The sequence below is a fragment of the Pipra filicauda genome, unplaced genomic scaffold, assembly GCF_003945595.2.
Source record: "Pipra filicauda isolate LSUMZ 115617 unplaced genomic scaffold, ASM394559v2 scaffold380_size693359_pilon, whole genome shotgun sequence".
NCBI classification, from domain to species: Eukaryota; Metazoa; Chordata; class Aves; order Passeriformes; family Pipridae; genus Pipra; species Pipra filicauda.
Genome location: NW_024104510.1, coordinates 73,791 through 101,391, shown reverse-complemented (window position 1 = coordinate 101,391; position 27,601 = coordinate 73,791). Strand labels below are relative to the sequence as shown.

The 27,601-nt window shown below is 42.4% G+C and overlaps 2 protein-coding genes and 1 long non-coding RNA gene across 5 annotated transcripts; 2 read left to right on the top strand and 1 right to left on the bottom strand.

Moving 5' to 3' along the window:
- The first annotated feature begins 850 nt into the window (after positions 1-850).
- Positions 851-12,185, top strand: CCDC174 (coiled-coil domain containing 174). 3 transcript variants are annotated; one of them, XM_027713865.2, is made up of 12 exons: positions 851-937; positions 2,214-2,318; positions 3,218-3,318; positions 4,250-4,308; positions 5,365-5,545; positions 7,444-7,539; positions 8,394-8,530; positions 8,892-8,986; positions 9,195-9,342; positions 10,114-10,248; positions 11,023-11,744; positions 11,829-12,185. In XM_027713865.2, the coding sequence occupies exons 1-12, from the start codon at positions 896-898 to the stop codon at positions 12,036-12,038; spliced, it is 2,031 nt and encodes a 676-aa protein (XP_027569666.1). In that variant the 5' UTR covers positions 851-895; the 3' UTR covers positions 12,039-12,185. The 3 variants fall into 3 exon arrangements, with proteins under 3 accessions (XP_027569666.1, XP_027569667.1, XP_027569663.1); XM_027713866.2 differs by having other exon boundaries at positions 11,023-11,777; positions 11,862-12,185; XM_027713862.2 differs by having other exon boundaries at positions 11,023-12,185.
- A 3,675-nt stretch (positions 12,186-15,860) lies between these two features.
- LOC113984109 lies at positions 15,861-20,711 on the bottom strand. Its single transcript, XR_003539407.2, has 4 exons — positions 20,672-20,711; positions 20,539-20,594; positions 18,104-18,191; positions 15,861-16,035 (listed from the first exon to the last, which is right to left on the bottom strand). It is a non-coding gene; the product is annotated as an uncharacterized LOC113984109 (long non-coding RNA).
- A 182-nt stretch (positions 20,712-20,893) lies between these two features.
- On the top strand, positions 20,894-27,243 carry CCDC51 (coiled-coil domain containing 51). Its single transcript, XM_039384858.1, has 4 exons — positions 20,894-22,389; positions 22,525-22,871; positions 23,203-23,367; positions 24,571-27,243. The coding sequence occupies exons 2-4, from the start codon at positions 22,554-22,556 to the stop codon at positions 25,345-25,347; spliced, it is 1,260 nt and encodes a 419-aa protein (XP_039240792.1). The 5' UTR covers positions 20,894-22,389; positions 22,525-22,553; the 3' UTR covers positions 25,348-27,243.
- The last annotated feature ends 358 nt before the right edge of the window (positions 27,244-27,601 follow it).

The window sequence follows — 27,601 nt, the reverse complement described above, 5'->3', positions numbered from 1 at the left end:
CCGACTCATTGATCACCTACTCAAAATAGACCCCAGACTCAACTAGAAGGAAGAACTGTGCCTGGGGACTAATTACCATGAGAAGTGAGAGATATAACTTGGGCGTTGAGTACTAATTAAGAGAAAAGTTTTGTAATTTGTAACCAATGAATGCTGATGCCTTTGTTAAAATGTATGAATAGTGTGAAATTTTGACAATAGGTGAGTTAGCCTTTCATGGGTTACCACCCATGTCCCCACTTGGAGCAAACTAGAATAGAAAACAGCAATACTTCTCCTCAGTGTGTGAACTGGTGCTGGCCCTGGGTAACAAGCCCGTGTTTGGGACAACATTGGTAGCAAGTTTCAACCATGTACTTCTTCATTTAGCCCCTGCCAAGCTCAATTCTTCGCCACAGTGGTCCAGCCCAGAGAGTCCCCGCCGGTCACAGCAGCTCCAGCCCTGCAGCTGCACAGGAGACCTGAAGGGTTTGGCCCGTGCCTACCAGAAACCCTCATTTCACACCCCTACTGGAAGTCCTTTTTTGGTCCTTCCAGGTCTTCTCCATCGTCTTGACCTCAGTTCTTGAGCAGGCACAGTGTCATTGTGTTCCACCACCAAAAACTGTAACACTCATTCTTTATCTTATTTGGGAACACGGGGCTTAGTTTACATCCTGCTCGTTCGAGCTACATCCCTTATCTAATTCTCTGGGACTTCTCTAAGAGTATACTGTCCCTTATTTGGGCATTCCGGGGTACCGTGAGTATAATTCCCACGTCTCCTCTCATGCCCTGCCCTGACCTCCCCAACATGGCGGCGGGGGGAGCCCGCCCGCCCTCACCGCCTGTCGCGACAGCGCCGCGCGGCCGTCGCGCTTTACGGCAGGGCCGCACAGAAGGCGGCGGGTCCGCCATGGACCGGAGGAAGAAGCCGCTGGACGTGGCCGCGTCCTCGGTGAGTGACGGGCCGGGGAGCGGCGAAATGAGCCCCTTCGCCTCCCCACGCGCGGCTGGGAGGGCTGGGAGGGCGGCCGGCCGTGCTCAGCTGCGGGGCGCCCGCGCGCGGGATGGGCCCGGCCGGCACAGGCCGTGCGGCTCGACCCTGGGGTGCCACCGCTTCCAGGGAAAACAGGGCACTGGGAAAGGGAAATGGTGGTGCTGGTGATGGTGTAGGTGCTGGTGTTCTGTGCCCTCGCCTTAAGCCCACTGAGATGCACGGTCCTTGCAGCAAACGCTGAATTAAAGGGCTGTTCTGGCGCCCTGTTTCACATCCCGGGTCTGAGATGTTCGGCGTTGGGGTTTGGCCCCCTTTCTTTCCTGACCAGGAGCACACACTGCCCTCCAAACCCGAGTGTGCCCGGGCTGGATTTGCCCTCACTCCTGATGTAAATATAAAATTAGGGCACTTCTAAACAGTGGGGAAAAGGGTGATTTTACAACACTACACGTCATTATTCTAGGGACCTGAAAAGCAAATGCTTTAGTTCTTGGGACAAATATTAATGCCAAAGTCTTCTGCTTTCCTCATTTCATGTACATCTGTGAAATTTGTCTTCTGTAGGACTTGCAGGGAAAGTGGCACAATATCCTCTTCCAGACTAGTTCTGTAATTCCAAGATAACATCCCTGCTGATGATGTTTTTCCTAATAAAAGCTGAGATGGACCTTGGTCATAGATGGCAATGCCACTTATATATTTAGGGAAAAAAAACCCAAACCAAACAAACAAAGAAAAAAAAAAAAAAAGAAAATCTAAAACTATATAAACAGTATATAAAGCAGTGGGAAACAATATATGTTTTATGAAAGAAAACTTTTATCAATGCTTTCCCAAGACAGGATTTTATTCACTATCTAGTAGTTAAAAGTTCCCTTTTCGTATTCAGTAGTGTTATTTCATTAGTCCTTCTCTATTTGTTTGCCCTCAGGAGGCTGGTAAGATCTGTATGGAATTATGTCTCCCTTATTCTCATGTAGAAAAGAACCAAGGATATCCTTGGGGTTGTTTTAATCCCTAATCATAATTTACATTCTGTATGTTTGCTGTAAACTTGAGTGGTCTCTGTGATCAGATCAGTGCTTTGAAGTTCCACATAAAAATGCAATCAAAGGCTCATATAACTGTAAATGGCAGATTGTTTTACTAGAAATACAGTTATTTATTGCAGTAACTGATGTATATGCTTCTGATATGTCCTGGTTATTTATTTGTTGTTTTGCTGGTGATGTAGCTGGTAGATCTAAAAGCCGAACTCTTCCGAAAGCAAGAGGAATTCAAGAAAGAAAAGCTATTGAAAGATGCTGGTGTCTTTGCAAAGCCCAGAACCTCTAATAAGGTAGAAATATTTTTCCATTGTTGTTTTTGTCATTCTTTCTCCTTAAAGTAAGGAAGTTAATATTCAAATATAAATAAATAAATGCTTAGAGCTGTGTTACTGGTCAAATATAAAATGTACGTGATGAGATTGTTCTTTAAATTTCATTTTCTGGTGACATTCTTGTGCACAGCAGAAAACTTAATATTGTGCTTATGCCCATCTAAATCACCTGTTAATCTTCATTCCCTAAGGATCCACAGCTTTTGTAACTATAGGAAAAGGTGTTTCTTTCATCTAAGATCTTGTATGGTTCCAAAGGATGGAGGATGAGAGACTTCCAGAGTCACTGTCCTTGCTAAAAGCTCTGCTGTGTGTTTGTGATGTGTAATAATGAACACACAATTATCTCTCGTGTTTTGCTCTTTACTGCACTCTGTGTTTTACTCATTGTGTAGCTTTCTAGAAGCAGAATGTGCTGTTGCTGTCATATTTCAAACACACACAGCTTTTACAGTGTTACGCTGCAAACAGGCCAACTGATGGAGGTAATGGAGAATAGAAACAATCTGTAGCTTTGTTACTATGTTCTTAATTAGCAAGATAGTTAGGGGTTTTTTTTTAACCTTAACATCTTTGCCAGAATAGATTTTTGTCTGGTTTTTGAGTGCCTTTGGTTTTTTTTAGCTTCTCAGCCTGTCCTTCCCTCTGACACCATACTGGAGTCTGTGTTAATTTAGGACATACCTGCTGTATTCCACAGCACAGGTATAGTCTCAAGTCAAACACGTTTAAGATGTTATTTACAAAGTCTTTTATGATTGATTAGCAGTGATTGCATTATGGAGTTGAAATGTTTTTGTAATCATTACCATTTCAGTATTTTCATTTATTTTTTGTTACAAAATGGTTCTCTACAGAAACCAAGCATCTGGACCAAACAAAACACAGGAGTTGCAAATCGAGCCTCAAAAGATGTTGAGCAGAAGACAGAAGAGCAGGACATATTGGATCAATCAAGGTAGCTCTTAGGCTCTTTAAGAAAGGAATGCTTTGTAGAATGTGATTTTCAGTGTTTAGAAAAGCACAAAAAGCAAGTTACACACGTTTTGGGCCAGCAGTTCTCATTAGACCAACCAGTAAGACCAGCATCAATTCCATGCTCTTTACCAGTAATGTACAAACTGCATCCCAGCAGTGTCATGTTCTCGCAGGGATACCTGCCCTCACATTATCACAGTTGTCTAAATGTGTCAGGTTAATACTTTTTTTTTTTAAGTCATCTTTAGAATCACAAGCCAGGACAGCAACACTTTAGAATTCTCTAGCAAAGCGTTTCTTGGAATTAACAGAAAATGGCTCACTTTCTTGCAAGGATTGCCTCATTTTCTAAATGGGTTGGTTGTACAAAAAGATATATGTTGAAAATGCCATTTGTAAGCTATTTGCTGTTCTTCTTTAAGTAGTTCCTTGCTCTTCAAAATTGTCTTCTACAATTCCAGAAATTAGCTACAGTTTTCTCTTCAGTTTTGAAGATTAACTCCACATTATCTCTTTTTTCTTTTTTTTTTTCTGTAAAACTGTCTTCCACTATCTCATACCTGCAAATAATAATTTAGGTTCCAGTATTTATCTGACAGACCACAGTAGTTAGATAGAGGTGGAATACTTGTTACATCATGTTCTTGCCTACTTGACAGATAACACTTAAGATTAATTCTGTAACTTCAGTAAAAGTATTTTCAGTATAAACTCTGGAACTGGATAACTGTGTATCTTCAGAAATGCCAGTGAAGGTTCAAAACAAAACCCAGGGATCAGTCAGCTTCTAATAAACATCTCAAGCCCTCCCAGTACTTTCCAGTTCCATTTATCTAAGACTAAATTGATCACTTTGATCTGTGTTTGGAATTGGTGGGATTGCAATGTTAATTTTTTGTTTTCTTTTTCAGGAAGAAGCTAGAAGAGAAAGCAAAGCTGTATGAGAAAATGACAAAAGGCGACTTTCCAGGTGAAGGAAAACCAGTCTAAAATTAGTATTTTGCATGTATATATGTGTGTGTGTGTATATATACACAGTTTTTTTGAGAAGTTCACCCTAAAAGTTGGTATTTCTGACTGTGTGGTGTTTGACAGCAACTATACTATGAATTCACGGCTGATCTTCATGGGAAATTTTTTCAAGTTGTTTATACAAAGTGATTCACATGTGTTATTCTGCTTTGAAAGGGAGAAAAAATAAATTTGCTAGAGAAAATAAAATAATTACTTTTTGAAGGACTACCTGACGTAGTAAAGCACTAGGGGCTTGTTTGACTCATTCATTAGGTGGGTGGACTATATTCTGTTTTTTTCAGTACAGTATCTTAGAAAAACAAAATTAATTTATTCTCCATTGTGCAGTCTTTGGATTGCATTGCTGATGTTCTGTCCTGCATTCTAATTCTTGGACGTTTATGAAGAGAAGAAGAACAGGAGGGGAGTCTGACTGGTCCATATATGAATGCCAGTCATGCAGCTAAGAGAGTTAGCGAATGCTAATCTGTCCCTTTCCTCTCTCACACATTCAGTCCCTTGCAAGAAACAGTTATTAAAACAGAATACAAATCTCCTTGCAATTAATCTCCGTTTTCTTTACTAATGTCCATATTTGTCTGCATGACCCCACCACTTTTCTCTACTTTTCTAAAAAGTACCCTTGTGACTGCTGGGCTGCTACCAACATACCAAATGTTAAGCATCAAAAAAGCATTTGAGCTGTTACATGACAAACCCTTTGCTTCTGAAATAGTTAATGAGCAGAGAATGTTTTGCTGCAGAGAATGCAGCCTTTTCTGTTCTGTGCACAATACCCTAAAACTTCGATTCAGAAATAGATGTTATCACCGTGGAGCCAATTGATAGCTCCGGGTTTGTTTGGCACTGAATGAGGTTTAAATATTCCCCAATAGTGTGGCCAAGGGCATTGCTGGCAGCTGAAAAGCTGATTGTAGCTATTTGGTATTGATTTTGTGCTCAGCTCTGTTCTTTTCGTGGCTGTTCTCTGAGAATCGATTTTCTGCCTTAGATGAAGAAACCGAGGATTTGTACCTGGTGGATTTCACTCAGAAGATCATAGACAAAAGGCACGAAGTGCAGGAGCTGGGGCAGAGCGAAGCTGCTGGAAAGACTTCAGAAAGAGAGTCAGATGATGAGGAAACTCAACTTGAAGCAGACATTCCACCGCCCGAGGACCCGGAGGAAGAATGGTTGGTGCTACTGACTGGGCTTCTCTGTCCTTGGCTACCTCTTGGCAATTGCATGTGAAAATAATATTATTCTCCAAAGTTTGTGAAGCGGCGCCCTTTTTTTTATTTTTTTTTGTTTAATACTGCACATTGAGAAGAGATGGTAACATTCTTTAATTTCTCCTTTAAAGACAGTCCTTCTTGTTACTTTCCTTTCCACACAGGTAACCCTGCAATAGAATCTATGTCCAGGATTTTGAGAAATAGCATTCAAGGAAATGTACTATAAGGGAGACATCATAATATCCACTCTTATTTTCTTGCATAGTTTATGGGAGTTCTGATCACAGTGTGGGTACGATTTTACACTTTGATGTGCTGAATTGAAATGTATTTTAGAAAAACTTGGGGGTTTTATTGTATTCATCTTCCCTTCTTTAATTGTGCTTGACTTACAAAATGAGCAATTATTTCACTGTAAGACCTCCTCTTAAAGGAGAGAAACCCTGATTGGAATAGGAACACGATTTTCCAGCATTTCTTCCACTTTTTAACTGCAGCACAGCAAATAGTCTCTGACAGTTTTCTGTGTCATTCCCAGTAACCACTAATTTTTCATCCAAGACATTAGGAATAATTAAGAAACCAGTCTGACTAAACATTTTCCTTGTCCATTTGTTTGAAATGCTTAAGGAACATGAGATTTCACTTCTGGTAATCAGTTAAAACCAGCAGTAACCAATACAAAACAGCACCACCATTCTTCAATTTATTCGACCAAGATAAGATTTGCAATGTAATGGCTCAGAATAAACTGGGAGAATGAATCCAGCAGAATTCCAGCAGACAGCTGAGGTGGAAAGGCAGAGAGACCTCTCACCAGCATCATACTCAAATTCAAGATGAAACTACCAATGAGTGGTGGGCTCAAACTGCTTTGTGCTGCCAGCACCATAAAGTATCAGAAAATTAAACTGATACATTTCACTGTTCACATGGTGCTTTGCTATCATTGCCTACATCTCTCGTCAGTGACACATATCATTGGCCATCTCAGTGAGGCCATATCCTAATGAGGATATTTGGGTGTTAGCATAATTAATGCGAATTATTCTGCAGCCATAGTTAAATCTTTACTATAGAGAATGCAGATTTCTTTTCTACTTATGTTTCATTGCAATAAAAACTGAAGGCCACTGAGTATATACTAAACTGTAGATATCCTTAGAAACTGTGTAACAGGCTTAACTTACTAAAAGTACAGATCTTTAAAAGTTTGGGTTTTGGAACCCAGATTATCAGATGTAATATCAGTTATTTAGAATGGGATAATTGCAGGATAATAAGTACAGCTCTTATCAGCTTTTTTGACGACTGTAAATCAAGTGTTCAATACTATAAAGAGCTGAATAAGAAGCACAATAGCTTCAAAGGAACATTTTACTTGCATTTTAGTCAGCCTTTGTTATACCAGTTGAACGCACACTATCAGCCTATTCTGAATGAGCCTTAGACTGATATTTGAAATGTACTGTAACAATTTCATATCCACAAGAAATCGATGCTGTGTCATTATTTTCACCATGGGAAGCAAGCACTAGACCGAGTTTCATCTTGTTGTTAAAGTTACGTGACATTGTTACTTTTGAACATCTTTTACACCATTTTATTGCCAAGGCGAACAGGGAGCTCAAAGGAAGATGAGTAAATGCCTGTTACAACTGTTGTATGCCCTGTTCACAATGTGTCCTCTTAACCTTGGAACATGTAAAGTGAAAAGTAGAGGCAGCTGTCACACACAGAGACTATGAGGTGATGAGTACCCTTTGGAAAGTGTTGTTGCTTCTACCTTCTGCTTAAGATTTCTATAAATCTGCAAATAGGAGTTTTGCATCAAATCTCTTTTTCTTTCATGACAGGGTTGATTATGTTGATTTCTTGGGCCGATCTAGACGCTGTATGAAGAAGGATTTGCCAAGTCTACTTAAAATGGATCAGGAACTTCAAGGGAAAAGGTGTGGTTTCTCTAATGGAGCTGCATATTCCTCTCAGTATTTAACATACATTGTTTTAATGAGAAGGAAGCAAGGCTGTGCTTTGTCACCCTGTTCTCAATCCATAGTTGTTGATGCTACTGCTTTCTCTAGATTTGCATAGTTTGCAGAGAAAGGTTTTAATAAATTGACTTAGCAATCTCAGATATTTGTTGTATCTTTTAAAATGGGGCCCCTGTATAGAAACCGTATTTTATTATACCTTCCCTAAAATGCCAGGGAAGTGATTCCTGGTTCTGTTTAACCTGGAAACTGACAATAGTCTTTTACCAATTCCAAATTCATCATATTTAAAATTAATTTGTTTGACCTCCATTTGTTTGGTTTTGCTCTTCCATTAAACAGCTGACAGGTCTTCTGTTAAAATTATTTCCATATTGGGTATTAATATTTGGCATGGACCTCTAGGGTAAATGGCTTTTTATTATTTCAAATACCTTTCATTTTCTTATGTTACATCTGAAATGTTTCTCTTTGTGATTGTTAGAATCCCCGCAGATACCAATAACCATGATTATTTCATCTTCTGTTTTGTGATTTGATAATAATTTCATAAAGCTTCTGAAAAAGGATATAATTTTGTTAGTCTTTATTAACATGTTCTGCCAGTACCTTGTTCTAGAGGTAACTTCATATTTCTGTCCTCATGTACCAGAATCATCAACATTGTATTACTAAGTGGTGCCTACAACGATCTGTGTTTTGTGAAAACTGCAATGCTGGATCAGACCCAATCATACTTTCACTGTTTGATACTGTAAAACTGTTAAGTTCTGCTCTGTAATCCCTAACTTTTTGTTGTTGTTGTTAATTAGACAAGAACCTGATGGGAATACTCTGTTATCTGAAGATATGAGAAGAGAACTTCAGAGGCAGCAGTGGGAAAAGGAAGAAGAAGAAGCCCTCAGAAAACCCATGGGACCCATACATTATGAGGACATTCGAGAAAATGGTACAGTGCCATACTTTGTATCACTTACCTTTGTATCATCAAAGAGATTAGTTGTAGAGGAAGCAAGGGAAAGTTACTTCCTGTGTCTGTATGAAAAAGAATAGGTATGTGTTATAACTGTTATAATTTACCAGTACTTAAATCTAGATCTATTTTTCTTCAAATTGTATTTTTCTCAAGTGTATTTCTCCTTCAGGAAGCTTCACTTTATGTATCATCTAAAACAAGCCCTTTTTAGCCATCTGTGCAATGTGTGTTGTTGGGAGTAATTCCATGCCTGAAAGCAGGGTGCCTGGTGCCCGTAGTTACTGTCTATTACAAACTGAGTGTAACTTAAATTTATTGGGTTTCTCCTTTTCAGAGGCCAGACAGCTTGGTGTTGGTTACTTCGCCTTTTCTCGGGACCAAGAACTCAGGCATAAACAACGGGCAACGCTGGACATGCTGAGGGAGCAGGTATGAGTGTAAAGAGCAAACTGGGACATGAGGGCAGCCTTGTTTCAGTGGTCACTGTCTTAGATTTGTTCTGTGAGTGTTACGCCAGGTGATGCCTGACTTCAAAGATATTAGGCTTCTTTTTTCCTGTTAAACCTGGTACTTGATAAGGATTGCTTTTAGTTGCTTTGTGAAGAGAGATTAATTCATATTTTTCTTTGCTGTTAAGACACTTGATCAGAGAACTAAACGTGAACAGCTAAAAGAGAAGAGAAAGGCAGCTCTAGATGCAAGACTGTCCAAACTTCGAGCACGGAAGGTTAAAAAGTTAAGGGAAGCAGGATTAGAAGAAGAGGCAGAAAAACTGGAGAATGGAGGTATGAACTGCTGCCTTTTTAAGTTTTTGTTATTTCAACTTGTACTTGATCTATGGATAGGCAGACTCTAATTTAGATTTATGTTTGGACATTTAATATATATTGGTATTGTGTGTTCTATATATACAATTAGTGTAACTGTTAGGATAGCGAGAGTTCATATGTGCGTAGATATAAAATCATGCTAGAAATAGATTAATAATGTAGGTAGAAATACAGTGAGTAGATTGTAGCCTTTTTTTGATTCCCACCTGACAGCAGGAATTATATGGGTTAATTATGCAGGTTGAGGTTAGAGTTGCTGACATTTTACTAGCTTTTTTTATTAAGAGGAGGTGGAATAAAAAGGAGTAACAAGTTATTTTTTATATCACACAATATACACTATAACAATTTCAATGCAGTCTGTAAATTGGAGATACAGCTGACTGTAGGATTAAGGATGATGAATTTGAATTCTATTCCTATCTTTGCACTGTCTCCCTTATGACACTGGTAGTCAAATTTACTGTCTGTCTCCCACTGTAAAACATAGCTAATATTTCACTGTGTCAAAATTCTATGCCAGTGATTAACTGTGTGTTCTGGAAAGGAAGAACAGTAACATGCCACTGCTCACTGTTACAGTTGTTCAGAAGAATAAGAATGTAAATCGTTTTATCCAGTAAATGAAATGTGGATACCATGCTAACATTCTTATTTTTACCTGTGAGGTTCATATAGATTTTATCCTGTAACTGACAAACCCTGCTGTCTCTTCCTGTAACACAGAGCTGAAAGCTGTTACTGAGGAGCCAGAACCTCTGAGAGTTACTGCAGCAAGCAGGAAGGTGGAGGTTGTCATCCAGGAGAGAAGAGATACAAAGCCTGGTGTGCCTTATGTCCGAGAGTGGGATAAAGGCAAAGGTAAGAAAATGTAGATTCAGGAACATCATTGGGAAACAACATGCATGCTGCTACTTTCATTTCTGTTTTGTGACAAAGTATGCTAAGACTGAGAAACAATGAAGTCCTTTCTGTCTTGGTATCGATGACTATCCAGTGTCCAGGGCAGTGACCGAAAAGTGCCAGTAGCTGCTATAACATCCTCATAATTTTTACTTCTATATGAGTTATTCCATTTCTGGATGATCCAGACAGGTTGACAGAATGACAAAATGACAAATTTCATAGTTCATAAGATTTACTGTCTTTCAGTGTGCTTTCTTCTTGATGTACTTCTGTGGTTTGTGTTACACGATGGCAGGATGTTTTACACAAACAGGTACAGGATGAGGATAAAAAGTGATGACACGTTGTGAGGGGAAACTTTGTGGTTCCATTAAAGCTCCAAAATTTCAGATCCTGTCTGTTAAATCCTATTCCTGCCGGACACTGGTTTTTTCCTACCTCTGAGGAATCCTAGTATCTGACACTCAAGCAGCACTGTACTATGCAGTAAATATTACACTCAGAAAGCAGAGGGCAGCTTAATCTAAAATGCAAAGTGAAACACGTGTGGTTCAGTAAAGGAATCTGCACTAGATTCTCGTATTTCCATGTAGTACTAGGTGGAAAAGTAACTTCAGGTGGCTTTACACAGTTGTATATACTCTGTTTGCTAATTTGTTTCTCCCCTTTCTGACTGACCTTCAGCCCCTGAAATCTATGCTAAATCTACCATTTTCCTGTTTCTAACAGAACTGATGTTTGGGCTGTGGGAAAAGAAACAGGAAGAACTTAGAGATGAGCGAGATCCAGAATTTGCACCACCTTCTGATTACTTTTTGGGACAAAAGAAAGATGATAACTACCGAAGTCGAAATTTGAACAGTCCTGAAACCTCCTCTGAAAAACTGGAAACAGAGAGGGCACAGAACCAACAGATGCCATCGGTGCAGGGCAACGGCAGCAGCGCTGGTTCCAACAGCAACATTCAGGATAAGGCAGCACCAGCAGAGACCTCTGGCCATGACACTCAGGAGGCATCGTCGTCAGGGGAGGATGACAGCAGTGACGATGAGGACAGGCTGCCCCCAGCACAGGGTTATGGCTACGGAGCCCGGGCTGTGCCACCCTCCATGCCGGCGTACGGATACGGCGCTCCCGAGGTGCCTTTTCCAGTGCAGGCTTATGGCTATGGCACGCCAGGGATGGTGCCACCAATGCACGGCTACGGCTACGGAGCTCACGAGGTGCCCTTTTCAATGCAGGCTTATGGCTACGGCACCCAGGATGTGCCGCCGGGAATGCAGCCCTGTGGCTGCAGCGCCCAGGATGTGCCGCCAGGAATACACACCTGTGGCTGCAGCGCCCAGGATGTGCCACTGGGAATGCAGACCTGCGGCTGTATCACCCAGGATGTACCACCGGGAGTACACACCTGTGGCAGCAGCACCCAAGATGTGCCGCCAGGAACACAGGTCTGTGATTGCAGCACCCAGGATGTGCCACCAGGAACACAGGTCTGTGATTGCAGCACCCAGGATGTGCCACTGGGAACACAGGTCTGTGATTGCAGCACCCAGGATGTGCCACCGGGAACACACACCTGTGGCAGCAGTGCCCAAGATGTGCCACCAGGAACGCAGGCCAGTGGCTGCAGCACCCAGGATGTGGCACCTCCAGTGCAGACTGACAGCAGTGACACCCCAAAGCAGGAACCACTTTACCAAAGTTTAGATGATATGTTGTCCTATTACAGACAAGTGACTTGAGCTGAGCAAAAAGATAGGCAAAAACCATGATCTAAAGAACTGAAATAGAATTATCTGCTCAGCAAGAATATTATTTTCCCACATATGGGAAAAACAAGTTTCTGTAAGTAGTTCACAATAAATCTCATGAACACCTAAGCTGTTTTACATCACAGTTGCCCTTTTTCCCTGTTGGTACTTTTTTATTCTTCTCTCTACTAAAATTATGTGGGGCTTATGGGAGTACTTATTTAGTTTAGTACAGGTTTAATTTTAACTCTCTGCCATTTACACCTGAATTTAAGGGTATATGAATGACTGTCTTTCAAAAGATCAAACTCTTTCTTTGCTCTGTTGCTCCCCAGCTGGCTTCTGGTTTGGAGGTCCTACAAGTTCAGTGATATCTGTAGAAGCAGTATGGAAATGGCAGGCTGCCAAATATAGAAGGATTTTAGGAAATTTGTTACCTACCTAATCTCCTGCCTTTAGGAAGTGCAGAATATTATCTAGTGAACAGTGGGGGTTCACATGGTTGTAATGGCTTCTGCCTTCCTGAGGTCTGTATGTAGCTCATAATTCTGTGCAGCATATTAGAGTGGAGAGAAGCATTGCAGGAATCGATAAATAATGATGGTTGGGCTAAAAATAAACACCTCACTGAAGCAGAAGCCTTGACACCTGAAATTACTGTCTTACTGCTTTAGAAAATGCTCTCATAATTCTCCAAGTGCAGTTTTCTTGTATCAGCCATTATATTTATGGCTTTATTTTATGTAATACTTTTTTCCCAAAACCTGTGATATTTGAGTCATTACATATAAAAGCAGATCAACCTCTACCAAACAAACTTTATCTCAGGATCTTAGTAAATGAGAACAATACTCACTTGTCATGTAGAAGATTTTTATTTCTGAAGGTAATTTAGATGCCTCCACTTGTCTTTTAAAATCTCATACAAGGATAAGACCTAGAAAAGCAGGCTAGACTGGGCAATTTTGTAGACTGTTAAATGGCAGTGATAATGTCAAAATAGTGAACAACTGACTGCAACAGTGAACTGGCCAAAGAGACAGAGCTGATGTGCTCTTGTTGTGTGATTCAGCTGGATCTCAGGCTGCTCTGCAAAGTCTGGTGAACAATGACATGTTCAAGGTGACTGAGCAAGCTTAGCAACATGCAGAGCACATTCTCTGTCCTCAAACTCTGATTTAGCCTCAGCTCCTACATCGCGGGCTTTTGCACTGGAATTTGCAGAGCAGGAACAGTACATTACAATTATTTATTAATTAAGTCTCAGAATCTTATTCTGAAGTAAGAGAATGCCACTTTACCCATTTCGAAGAAAACTAGAATGCAAAATGTCTTACAGAAGGTCACGAAGCAAATCTGTGGCAGAGCAGAAGTTCACATCCAGTTCTCCAGGCTGGCTTACTTACGCTAGAGAAGCTTCCTTTTGAGATCTCACATGAATCAATATCTGGAAGCCATTCAGAGCAGGGTATGATTTCCTTAGAGCTGAACTAACTCTAAAGAGTGGGAAAAGTCCTATAAAACAGTAGAGCTTGACTTGAAATGATTATGGCAATTGTATCCTTCAAAGGATTTCCCTGCAAAGAATATTTGCATCTATTCTGCTGCTATTTTAATTGACACCCATTTCCTACTGCCTTTTGGACTTTGTTTTTTCTGTGCCCTTCAGACCATTGTCATTTTATGTATATATGTGATTTAGGAGTTATATTGTCTTTGCATTAGTTTAACATTGAGCTGGAGCTGCAGTAAGGAATGAAATGCCATTTATACATAACATTATGCAAAAAGATACAATCAAACTGTTCCTTTGTTCAGCTTCATTTCCACAGCCTAATATAAAACACAGGAGGACTCTTGGCCAGGAGGGCAGTTGAGTGCCTGCATTAAAGTAAAGCCTATTGAGAACAGCTCTCCCACAGCGGAGATCTGTCACTTTGCCATTTGGTCTTCTTCCCTCTTGTCTTGATTTTTGGCTGAAAGGCTTTTGCATATTGTCTCATGCTGTAGAGCACACATCTCTGTTCACTGTCCTCTACTCAGACCACCTCAAGTTAGCTTGGCTGGGATTGGCAACCTCATTCATTTCATTCAGTACCTCCTGGGGCAAACAATTTCTTATTGATACACTGCCAGGGTTTTATTTCTCTCATAATCTGGCCAGATTTAGAGGATGTTGTCTCCCTGTCTCTCTTCCTTCTCCTTTAAACCATTCCTCCCACGTTACCTACTTTGATACCAGCAGAAAATGGGTGTGCGCGTGGGCAGCGTGGATAAGGATGTGCCCCCTTCAGTGTATGACTGATGTAAGTACAGCTTCTGCTTTCACTCTGAGCACACAGAACTGTGAGCACAGTGCCTGTGGTTGTGTTTCATGTGTTGGAACTGATCTCTGCCCCAAAATGCACCAGTGGTGGCTCTCATTGCCTTCAGCCGCTCCACAGAGCCAGGGCAGTCCCTGCTCCGTATCTAAGGCACCTTTGTCCTACATCTTTGTGGGAACATTTTTCTGACACAGAAGTTACCTTTATCCAAAACACACCAAATCATTCAAGCGTGAATTCTGGCCTTCACCAGCTCTGTGACTTGGCAGGACTCAATCTGTTCTCCAGAGCAGTACCTTTAGAGTTAACTACTCTCTTGGTGCCGCCAAAGGCTGGTTTTCACCCCTTTGGAGGGCAGCAGGGACCTGATCCGACTGTGAACTGTTGGCACTAGAGCTGAGGCTGCTACAACGAGCGGCACCGCCGGGCAGCAGGGGCACTGTAGGGACACTGTGAGGGCACTCTGAGGGCCGCCCCAGGAGCTCGGGCGGCGGGAAGCGCTGCGCGTGCGCAGCCGCACCCCTGCGATGGAGGCCCCGCGCCCCCGCAGTTCCCGCGGCCGCCGCGCGGGGGCGGCAGAGCCCGGGCGCGCTGAGGGACCCCCGGGCGCGGCCCCGCCCGGTCCCGCCCCCAGCCCTCTAAAAATGTCTTTTTTAACGAGGAAACCCTCTTAGTTGCACCTCGTGCGCTGACGACCAAGACCTGCGCTCTCTTCCTTATGAGCCCAGAATGTGTACGAGCCCAGATTTCCCGTGTAGCTCCCCCCGGTGCAGCCCGAGTGCCTCCTTGTCCACAGAAGCCATTCCTTCCCTGCAGCCATCACCCACCCCTCCTGACAGCAGGAGCAGTCTCCGTCCCGCTCTTACTATTCAGTAAGAAAGGCTCTGCATTTGGGATCATCATACTCTTCCTTGAGGTTTCCACACCCAGTGTACTGCCACAGCTCTGCATTTTAAAAGTAAAGTTACAGTCTCATAAGGACTGTTCCCCTCCCTTCTCCCCCCACTCAAGGCACTCCATGAGTGTAAAGGAGCTGTGGTGACAATATGCAGAAGTTCAGGAAAACATGGTGTAGTGACTATTTGTAGGACAAAGGCAAGTGTACGTCCAGGAGGCACTGGGACTATAGGGCATTGCAATGTTGCTAAGTAAGAACACGGAACCGACTGTTGTTTTGGAGACTGACAGACCCCAAGGTGCTGACAATGGAAGTATAACCCAACTTTTCTTTAGAGAAAACTTGCAGCTCTTACAAGAGCACACATCTCAAACAACTGCAGCTAAACCTAAAGCTCCAGATTAATATTCTGCAGATTTTAACACACAGACCCTGTCTCCCATTGTCAAAAGAGGGCAGAAATTGAAATTTATTCTCGCAAATGACTACCAACCCCAGCAGATGCACTCAGGGTGCACAAGGTCACATTTCATTTCCAGTATAAAACAGTAAAGCCATTTTTAAACAAAACCGAGATGTAAAGAGAAAGTATCACATCTTAACAAAAAGTATTTATTCAGACTAAACAAAATGTACAATGTTCCCAAAATGACAGTGAGTTTTCATGACTCTCTGAAGTCTGCAAATCCATTGAGTAACTCGATCACTTCTTACCCTGCAGTTTAATCAAACTACTTTTTGCCAGACTTCTTTATTCCACCACTGGCTGCCAAAAGAAACAACACAGCTGGTTAGATGACTGTGACACAGTTCAGCTACAAATTCAGTTCCTCATAAAGTCGATTCCCCCCTTGGGCGTCTGTACAGCCCAGATCCCCACTGGTTTTCATCTCACACACTTTACTCTGAATGAGCGACTGACTTAACATTAAAAACTAAGTTTCTCCGGGAAGCAAATATGCCCCATTAATCTACAACAGAACTAAATATTTCAAGAGTTACTTTGTTCCTCCATTGTTAATGTTTATTTCTTATACAGCAGGAGCATAGTCTGGTCAAATCAAATTCGAGGCTAAGGAAATAAATGCATCATTATCCCTATAGCAACCAAAGCCAAAAGTTGGGATCAAAGGTCTACAGAAGCAGGTACTGGAATAATGAGAATTCTAGTTCTCTGGAATTATCTGTTCCCTGCAGTCTTATTATTGAAGACCCTAAAGCAGGGTGAAAGAACACCACGTACTGACACAGCAACAAGTGTGGCATTTTTTGTAAATGCTGTTTTTTACCCCATGTGTCAGGTACAACCAGTGGGAAGGGAACAGCAAGGCTGCACCAAGACAGGCTGCAAGGCCTGAGGGTCAACAACAGTCTCTGCAGTGCACCATGATTCCAGCAGCATTGCCTTGCTGAGGCTCATGGGAACAGGCTGAGCCTGCCACAGTAACACAGCAATCGTTACCTGCTTTGGCAGGCATCAGACAAGGACCACATGACTGACATTCAGCCTAGAAAAAGGCAGAGTAATAATGGCAGGAAAGAACTATGAAGATCTGTGACTTGAAGCGACCTACACAGAACGAGTTTAGGATGGTAAGGACAGAACAGAGGTTCAAGGAATTCTTTTCCATCGCTCTGTAACACCAAAGACATTCTGAGTCCCACACCCACACATTTTTTGTACAGGGATAAATGAGAAGAGCTAGATCAATCTGAGATAAACAAGAACCATCCCAAGTCAGTGGGACTGGATGGCACTTCCTCCAACAGCACCAACAAGTTCTAACGAGAAAATGCAGAACTGCTGGCTAAGATTTGAAACATCAGTACAGCCACAATGTCAGAGGACTCACTGACTGCCAGCAAAGCTCCCAGATACTGAATAGGTTCTGTAAAGAACTGGGTAACTACAGATGCAGTCTGACCTTGATCTGTTAGAAGATAAGAGAGTCTGGAACAAAGCAAAGGGATAAACAGTGTTGTGAAAGTTAAAAAGGACTTCTGTAAAGAGTAAATCCTTCCTCAGTGACCTGCTGGAACTCTGAGGTTATAATTAGGTGTATGGATAAAGTGACTCCATATCATCATAATTACATTTTCACACAGCATCCAACAAGATTCCATAGCAAAGGCTGTTAGTGAAACTATGGGACTATTGGAAAGGTCTTTCTGGGACCTTTCAAGACTGAAAGTTTGCTGAAGAATAGGAAGCCAAGTGTGGAGTTGGACAGTCTGTGAGTGCAGACTCACATTAACAGTCTCCTGCTGTCACTGAGACAGAGACCAGGTTCAATGGGCCACCAAGATGCACCCTGTGAACTCTCCTCTGTGACACCACATCCTTTACAGTCTAAAGGCAAAAAGGTTGAAGCCAGACTGATTTCCAGCCATCTTTTTTTTTTTTTCTGCCATGAATCTCCCGCTATAGAAGAAATTCATCCTCTCAGAGGACAAGCACTGGATTTGTTAAACCTGGGACACTGTGGCAAAGCCTACATATAATACACCTGGAAAGAAAAGGCTGGTATGCTAAAATGAGAGTAGGAGTGTCTCTGCACATCCCACCAGAACAGGTCAGCGTGCCAAACGCAGTGTTTTACCTGCTAAACCAGAACCTGCATCAGGAATTTGGGGGTGAAATTGCACAGCCAAAGAAAAGAAAGAAAAATAAATAGCCTCTATTTGTTACATATAATCTGTACCTGCCATCAACTTGCTGGTCTATGTCAAATAACCCAGAGGTACCTGCCTTTTCATGTTTGTCAAGAAAAAACATTAAATTTTTGAAGTCAGCAAGTCCTCCATCTCTCCTGTCAGGATGGCACCTCACTTACCCAGAGGCCCTTTTCCAGCAGCTTTTGCTTTCATCTCCTCAAGTTTCTTTTGCTCCTCCTTCTGCTTTTGTTTGAATGCCAGATCTGTCTAAAGGAAAGAACAGCAGCATTTGTTAACATCTCTTCCCCTCATCCAAAATTGAAGAACAACTGACAAGCACTGAGAAACAAACGTAATGCTCAGCAGCAACCAACACCTGACTGGACTGAGGCAGGATGGCTGAATGCTGCTAAACGTGCAAAACTTCGCAGAACTATCACCAAGGTTTTTGCTGTACCACAACACAATGGCTAAACTTTAACTTTGTATGTTTGGTCTTTCTGGAATTATTTCCCCTGGCATAACCTTGTTCTGAGATTATGATCCCTCTCAATGACAAAGGTTTGCACTAACACCATTCACTAACGTGCCATCAGTGGCACATGCAGCCTGGTGCACAACAAAACTTGGGATTACACAGGATGTAAGTAAAAAGGTTGCTTTTACCTAAAAAAGCATTAATTTCAAATAAATCTTCTCACACATGTCACCTTTTGCTGGGTTTAATATATTTGTATTAGTTCCAAGAAATCTATTGAGACTGCTGGCAAAATGTACAGGCAAGCCAGCTGTTGAGCATCCCTATTGGAACAGCCTCTGGAATTCAGGACAGCTCAGACATACTGTGTCCCTCAAACACACATTCTTAACAGATATCAAGACTGAAAGGGAACACAGTTTTTTTTCTTGGCCTTCAGGACTTTGGGTAACTAAACTGAGGACCTTGACAAATGAGATTCCATGGACTCTTCACCAATCCAGTCCATGTCTCAACTACCTTTGTAACTGCAAAGCTTTCCTCTTCTTTCAGTTAAAGCTTCTCTTACTGCAATGTCACCCTATTACTTCTCCTACCTACTCCTCACAGAACAGAATATTCCGTTTCTATCTCCAGGTTCTCCTGTTTGTTGTTTTATGTCCTGTAGGCTAAAGTGTCTTTCCTAATAAATTAATCCCTCACGTTTATTCACTTCTGTGGGTTTTTTTCTTGCAATGTGTTGCCCCTAAGTACTTGCAGTACTGCAGGGCTGAGAGGAAAAATAAATATTACATCATGTTTAACACACAAGACTTTTTTTAATATATCTTTATGATTTTCTTCTTTTGCAACACCTGATTTTGCAGGTGTTCAGTATACGATCCTTTCATGTGGACCTGCAGTTTAGCCAGTCATTCTGCTCATATTTTATAACTTCATCAATCTTTTCAAAGAAAGGGACTTAGCATATATGCTTAATTAAATAATCCATTTTTTTCAAACTTTCCCCGATTTGTTAAGATTTCTTTGAGCACTAGTCTTGTCTCTGACAGTCTGTGGCCCCTCCAGATTTTCTGTTTCCTGCTAAAAGAATAAGCCATATTGTCAGTCAGTCAACCACCCAAGACACCAATCAAAATACTACTCAGATTCTGATCAAATACAAAATCCTTCAAAACCTCACTCAGCACATCCTTGCAGACAATGCTTTGAGAGTGCAGCATTTCAGCAAGCTGCACCATCACCTTCTATCACCTTCCAAGGCCCCATTCTTGCCTTGCATTTGAGAACACTACATGAGTTGACAACAATAACCTCATATCTCCTGGGGTTTATGCTCATGCACTGCCTTGCTGCAGGAGAGAACCTCCTTTGTTTGCCACAGTTTTATTAAAATCCACAATGGCTATTAATTCTTATATTACTATAACTTGGATCTTTGTAAGCCTTTAATTGGTTCTACCATTTCTCTAACAATAAAGCTTATTTAGGAAGCTATGATTTTTTTTTCCCCTTTTTTCAAGAGACACTGTATTTGCCTTTTTCCAGTCAGTGGTGCCTCATCCATCATCCACTATCCTCAGAAACAGCAGCTGACACCCATACTCTGAGCCCTTATGTTTGAGTATCTCTAACACACGATCCACTAGCACTTAATTTATTCAAACTACTCTGTTTGTACCCTGTCTCAGGCTCCTGGGACCAGAGTGATTATCTGATAGACTTCAGATCTCAGCAAGGGCATTCCAGGCTACTCCATTAGCCAGCACTGCCACATCCACCAGGAACAGGGGGGGGATGCCACCGTAGAATGGTTTGGGTTGGAAGGGACCTTGAAGATCATCCAGTTCCAACCCCCTGCCATAGGGAGGGGCCATAGAGAGGGCCACGTCCAACCTGGCCTTGAACACTTCCAGGGATGGGGCACCCACAACTTCCCTGAGCAACCCGTGCTAGGGCCTCACCACCCCCGCAGTGAAGAATTTTTTCCTAATATCTCATCTAAACCTACTCTCTTTCAACCTGAGGCCATTCCCCCTTGTCCTGTCACTGAGATGCTCTTGTAAACGGCAGGGAACACCCAACGCAGCCGGGCCCGCCGGGGCTGAGCCCCCGGGGCCTCCCCCGCCGCCCTACCTCATCCAGGTCCTTCGTCTGCTTCTTCGGCTGCTTCAGCGGCTTCTTCTTGCCGCCTGCAAAGACAGAGGACACAGTGAGGGCCGGGCGGGGCCGGGCGGGCGGTACCGGGGGGTCCCGGGCCCGGCCTTACCCTCCCGGCCCGACATGGCTCCGCTCGCTCCGCCCGCCGCTCCCGCCCCTTCCGCCCCTTCCGCCGCCGCTTCCGCCGGGGCCGGGGCAGGTACGGGAGCGGCGGGGCCGGGCCGGGGAGCGGCGGGGAAAGGGCCCCCGGGAGGGGACGGAGGGGGTCGGTCATGGGGGAAAACCCGGCTGCGGGTTGGGGGCTCGCGGCGGGAATTCTGCGTTCGCCTTTTTTTTGGCCGGGATGAGACGGGACCCGTAAAAACGGGTCTGGCTCGGCACCGGCTCTCGGTGTGTGCGGCAGCTTTTGGAGGCGTGTTTGTGAAGGGCTGCAGGCGGAAAAAGCGTTTCTTACCAGGGAAGCAAGAGGGGAGCCAGGCAGGTTATCTCAGGTTAACCTCTCGTAACTTTCTTGTGTCCTGTGAGCTCAGGCTGAGATCACTCTCTTCACTGGCTGTATGTGACTTGTCTGCATAGAAATTCTCCTTAAAATCTCAGCTTTCTCCCTCTTTTTGCTATACTCCAATAGGCTGAACTTTTGCTAAAGCTCTTCGTGTAGTAATGCGATTAAAAGAGGGGAATTTTGCAGTCTGGAACAGGCAAAGTTGAGCCGAGGTTTAGTACATGGCCTGCAATATAAGACTAGGTGTTGTAAACAGGGACATGTGTGAGTGATGCTGGAAGGAGAGAGAACTCACTTCATTTCCATGCCTTCTGGGTTTGATCTTACGTGTTATGCATATAAAACAACTGCTAAGGTTTTCATAGTGCCACTTGGCGTTATTACTATTTGTTAGAAATACTCAGCAGGGAATGAACTTGTGGTGTTCAAAATTAGCTAGCCAGCTAAAAAGCTGATGAAAAACTATTTTCCAGTTGGAACAACCCTTTCTTGTGGAGATGCCTGTATAGCCACCTAAAATTAACATTGTTTTATTCTTTTAAAATAATTAAAAATACTCTGCAACAGCTATCAAGCTTTCTCAGTAATTCCTGGTTTTATATTTTATTAGTCAAAACCTAATATAGTCATACTCAAATTTCATATTAAACCTTATTTGAAAGTTTTCCTGTTTCCAGTTTTTGGAGGAATGTACTCAGTAGAAAATTAGGATCATATTTACAATAGTAGACAATAAACCATAACTAGCAGCCTGCTTTTGCAGTGTAGGCAAGAATTTTAAGCTCATTTTAATATGCAGCCCAGCTGTGTGTTCATTATATGAGATTTTTCTGATCTTGTGGCTCTTCCTTTTGTAGGAGGTGCCTTTTCTAGGCACTGTCATGGGAATACTTCTTGTGTTCAGTTCAGCATTTATGTGTTTTTTATTTAGCTTTTATTTTTTGTCCGCGCACCCTTCAACACGTCATGTATCTGGCACAGTGTAAGATAAAGGAAATGATCGAGCCACACCACTTTTATTAAGAAGATTTTTTTCCCCTCTCTGTCTTTTTTATTTTTCTGTCTTTTGTAGAGTTGTGAGTACCTGTGAAACCAGGTGTGAAACCACAAGGCAGAATTTCATAGTGCAGTCACTGCTGTGCTGAAGCACTAAATTCTTCTGAAGCTACTCCTGCTGGCCCTGGATCTGCACATGACTGGTGTTCACGCCGTGAGTGAATTAATAATCAAGAAGCATGAAGCATGGTGGGAGTACTTCCTAACAGCAGAAAAGCAGGAATCTGTGGCACAATTGCACTTTATTGAAACAGTGGAAAGTTTTCTAGGTAAGCAGTGGTGTAAAACCAGCAATGGTTTAGCCATTCTTGAATTGGTTGGTTTTGGTACACATGTAGTTAGTTTTAAGAGCTATAAATCAGCTATACTTCAATAGCTTCTATTTTTCTTCTTCTTACTTGTAGCACATTTACTCAGTGATTAAGTTGAAGACATGGGGCCAATGAAATATAAATCAAGTGTGTCCTCAGTGTCCTGTGGCCTGCAATACCACCATTCGTTGATGAAGTGGAGTCCCAAAATGAATTTACATGTAGTGAGGACTTACTGCTCCTCAGGGCCCAAGAGGCCTGAAGCCAAGTCTGCCATAGAAATGGCCATGGGCCTCCTTCATCGGCTCACAGAAACTGGGACTGTGATGGGAAAAAACTCCCTTCAAAAAGTGTCTGCAACATGCAAGAATTGGTGGGACAGATATGAAGAGTTTGTTGGAATTAATGAAGTTCGAGAGGCTCAAGGGAAAGTAACAGAGGTAAACATGAAGATAATGTGGAATTTTAAAACTTATGAGTTTAGCTATGTGTAGCATAATCACTGGCTGTGAGGCAGGAAAGATCCTCCAAGGAGAATCATGTCTTTTTTTTCTGCTTTGACTGACTGTGCAGGTACTGTGAATGTGTTCCAGGCTATGCATGTAGTAAATGGAGTTTATCTCTTGGATTGAAATGGAGTGTGGTTTGTTTTGTTGTTGGGGTTTTTTTTCCTTCCCCCACCCCAGAACCCCCTCCCAAAAAAAATTGTATGAATAGCAATATAGGTCTGTATGGTAATAAGTTTCTAAAATAAATGCTCTTTCTTCTCAGGCAGAAAATGTCTTTATGATAGCTCGGGGGATAGTACGAGAGGCTCGTGAAAATGTAGAAGCCCAACAGATTAAACTGAAGGAAATTCGGGACCGCTTAGACAGGGTCTCTCGGGATGACACCCAGTATTTAGAACTGGCTACTCTGGAACACAGGTTGCTGCAGGTAATTTGTTGGTACTTTAGCATTGGCAAATGTGTTGAAAATTTGTGTGCTTTGCTTCCATCACTAGTGGCTGTTTTTGTAGATGCAGTTCAGTTCTGAAGAAAGTGATCCGAGTTAACTTCTTAGGATCCTTGCTTTAGTTAATTATTATCAGTGTTTTGATCCACTATGCAAATTGTATATGTTAATGCTAGAATAGGGTAGTAAATTTGGAGAAGAAAACTGTAGATAATGAGCCTAGAGAATTAGTTGTTGTAGTGGTGACCTGTACATGAGTAGTCAAGAAAAAGCTGCCATTCAGTGAATTAACCTTCCGTATGATGAGAGAAACTCTTTCTGGTTAATCTGTGAAAATTCAGCTGCCTTTTCTGTGGCTGTGACACCCAGGAAATGCAGATCAAACTGCAGGAACAGCAGGAGCAGGCTTGGAAGCGGGTACACCTGTGGCAAAGTTCAGGCAAGGAGTGGGTACCAATGTCTGAGAGAAAACTGAGCTCCTGCATCAGTGGGTAGAACACTGGGAAAGAACTAGAGAGCTGTAATTGTCTAAATATGGGATCAGATTTGTCTGGATGAGACTTAAAGAAGAGCTGAGCTCTGCATGACCATGAAAAAGGGTAGAATTCAAGTCACTGCTGTCTGTAAGGTGGTGGTGCCATCTCACAAAGGAAATATGTACTTGGAAAAATAATTCGGAGAGAGGCAGGAAGAAAGGGAAGACATTTGTCTGTAAGAAGGGTAAAACAGAGAATGCAGAAGAATAAGAAGTGTGTTCATCAGATGAAACTATCTGAGATGTCCTTTTCAGTCCTATTTTCAGTGCCCTCTGAAGGGATTTGAAAGTGAGAGGTGTAGTAGGGGTGGTGTCTGGAGAAGTTATCAGGGCTGAAAAAGTGAACTCATACCCTTTTTCTGTCATCAGCACTTGACAGATTTTCATGTACAGGATCTTCAGCTGTGATTCCTGACAACCTTTTCCATTTCTCAATTTTGACTTAAAATGATGTCTCGTTGACTCAAGTAGGATTAATAAAGAAAATCCCACATTTAAGGGAAAATTTCTGAAACTGAACTAATGGATGTTCCCAATTTTCCTTCCTTCATCTGCATCAGGGTTTCGGGGTTTATGGGACTTTTTTAATTTATTATAGACTATATAGCTTCATATTATACCTTCTCCTTTAATCACTATATTTCTTACAGGAAGAGAAGAGGTACCGAGCTGCATATTTAAATGCAGAAGAATCAGAGAGAGAAAAATTCTCTCTCTTCTCTGCAGCTGTAAGGGAAAGCCATGAGAAAGAGCGCACAAGAGCTGAAAAAACTAAGAACTGGTCTATTATTGGTTCTGTGCTGGGAGCCGTTATAGGTGTTCTGGGTTCCACCTATGTAAATCGAGTAAGGCTGCAAGAATTGAAAGTCTTGGTGCTTGAAGCACAAAAGGGCCCAATAAATTTACAAGAAGCCATCAAAGAACAGGCCTCCAGCCATTACTCACAGCAGAAGGATCTCAGTGATGTCATAGAAGACCTGAAAAGTGTGCTGCAAATAACAGCGTCGCGAGGAGTAAAAGAGGGCGCTTTGTTAACTAGAGAAACCAGGAATGACTCCATAAAAATAGATTCACTTTTAACTCCTTTAAACGAACAGCTAAACTACATTAAACAAGTCAGTTCATGTCTAGGGAGTTTACAGCAGCAGTTTAACAGTCTGCAGGAAAGTATCGCACAGGTGCTGTCTGAGATGCAGAGTGTCAAACTCGCGATCCGCTCTAGACCCACGGAAAGGGTGATCCCGAGGTCTTCGGGGGAGGGCAAGGGCCAGGCTTCTGCTGTGAGAGATGTGATTTTAGAATTGTGTGATACTGAGCGGAGACTGGAAACACAAATCAAGAGAAGTTCTATTTACAGCACTGCGCTGACGTGTGCTATGTTTGCTATTACTCTGCCTGTACTCTATATTATACTTAAAGGGAACTGATCCCTGATCAATTGCCACAATTTACTAGATTAATAAAGGTAAACTTGCACTCTAAGTAGTTAGAGTACAAGTCCAAATAAAGCTGCCTTAGCATTTCTGGTTATGCCTTCTCCTGTATATTTGAAAAACTTGTAAAGCTGTGGTCCATCTTCTGCTGTGGGATCCATGTTAAGTCTCTGTCATGTGCTGTGCATTTAACAAGCAAAGGAATTGCCACAGTTGATCTGTTGATTTCATTCACTGTTTCACTCTTACTGTCTAGTCTTGTATATTGAGACAGCATCCCCAAATGGCCCTCTGAGTCCCAGGTTGCAGCCATGTGGCCCCAAATGGCCCCCAGCAGACCCCAGGTTGTTCCCCTTGTTGCTCCCAATGCCCATGTCACCCCACAGCGGTCCCAAATGTCCCCATCAGGCTCTAACTTGCCCCGCTGGGCCCCAGTTTGCCTCCCCACTGCCCCCATTTGCCCAAGACAGGCCCCGTAGTGTAATCAGGTACATCCCCAGACACTCTGACCCAGCCTCAGCCACATGCCCTTACCCAGCCCCGACCCTCAGCTCCATGCAGCAGGCACTGCCAGGGCCCATCAGCTGCAGCCCCTGGCTGCCTCCAAGGCCCCTTGAGATTCTGGGCTTCAGACACGTTTATTGCTGGCACAGCCAAGTGTTGGGGCCCGGCCCCATGGGCTCTGATGTCCTGCCATCCCCACTGTTCCCCTCTCCCCAGCTGGGGGCACAAGGAGGCATCATCTTCCAGTAGCACAGTGCCAGAGCTGAGCTGAGGTGACCCCCCTAAGTCCTGTGCTCCCCCAGAGCCATCAGTGTCTCCCCATGGCTCCTCTTCTTCTCTACCAGGACACCACAAGGCTCTACAACCTCTGCACTGCCCAGCACTGTAGCCACTGCTGGACCAAGTGACAGAGCCTGGGGATATACATGATACACGAGACATGCTGTACAGACGTGGGACCTGCATTGTACCTAGAACTAAATAAAACCAGAAACAAACAAAAAACTTAAGGGCAAAAATTTCTACTTGCTTGGTAAAATGACTCCTAATGTTTTGTGCATGGACAAACTGCAAAACTGTGAAGAAATCATGAGCAAAAGTAGAGAGGATTACACATGAGGCGTTTAGCTCAACGATAGAGTAAAAGAATCATTTGAACTGGAAATCACAAATCCAGCTCCATAATGAATGGTGGAATAAACAGTATTAGGAATGAACTGTGATGATTCACTACCTGTAAGAGAGATGAAATGTGCAAAAGGTGGTTTTGGGAAGCTCCACTGCTGATTTATATATTGAGTGTTTGGAGTGGGAAGTGAGTAACAAGCATTTGTCAGGGCAGAAGTTTGATCTACTGGCTTGAAAACTGGGATAAAAATTCCCATACACTTAGCTGTGTCAAGAAGTGTGCATACAGATCAGTAAAATTTTTCAAGTCTATAAGATTTCATTTTATCATTTCACAAATATTTTTACAGGTTGTACTTCTTGCAGGAGCTTAATGAAAATAAGAAGCAATTAAAGGGGTGTAATTAAAGGGGAAGGAATAGTACAATGGTTCTATTTGTAATTTGCCAGCACTAGTCACTAGCCACTAGCCACTAGTCACAAATGGAATTTTATTCTAGTTTGTTTGGGTTTTTTTCAGTCTAATGACATAATGTAGGGCCTCCTTACTATGTAACTGGCTGAATTTGTTATTCAATATCACTGAAAGTGTGGATTATATATATATGAACATGGTTTTTAAATGCTGAATGTCAGGCAGCTAAACTTGAAAGTCATGGCAACACTCACTGAATTGTACTTGGTGGCATCAAAAATGAGTAGAGATCTGAAGCTAAACTTGTGTACAATACATGAGAATAAAACCCCAAGGATGGTTTACTGCTCTAAAGAAGTCTGGTTTTTACCCTTTTAAAGATGGTATTATGATAGTAGCTTTAGCTCTACATAGAGTTACAGGAAGCAAAAGTCAGTCAATGACTGTATGAACAGTCAATGAACAGTAGCAAATTAATCTGTGATAAATGATTGTTTGAAATAGCCTAAAGTTTGAGAAGAGCTGGAAGGTGTGATACGTATCAGGATGAAAATAACAGGATCTCATCCTTTATAGGGAGTTCTGAAGACTCAAGAATAGATTCCGTGTGCAGCTCTGTACAGCTGGCAAAGCTCCTTGTTCCGAGCGATTACTGTGGTTTGCTTAGTTCTGCTCTTCTTTGCTAAATCCTCGTATGTGAAG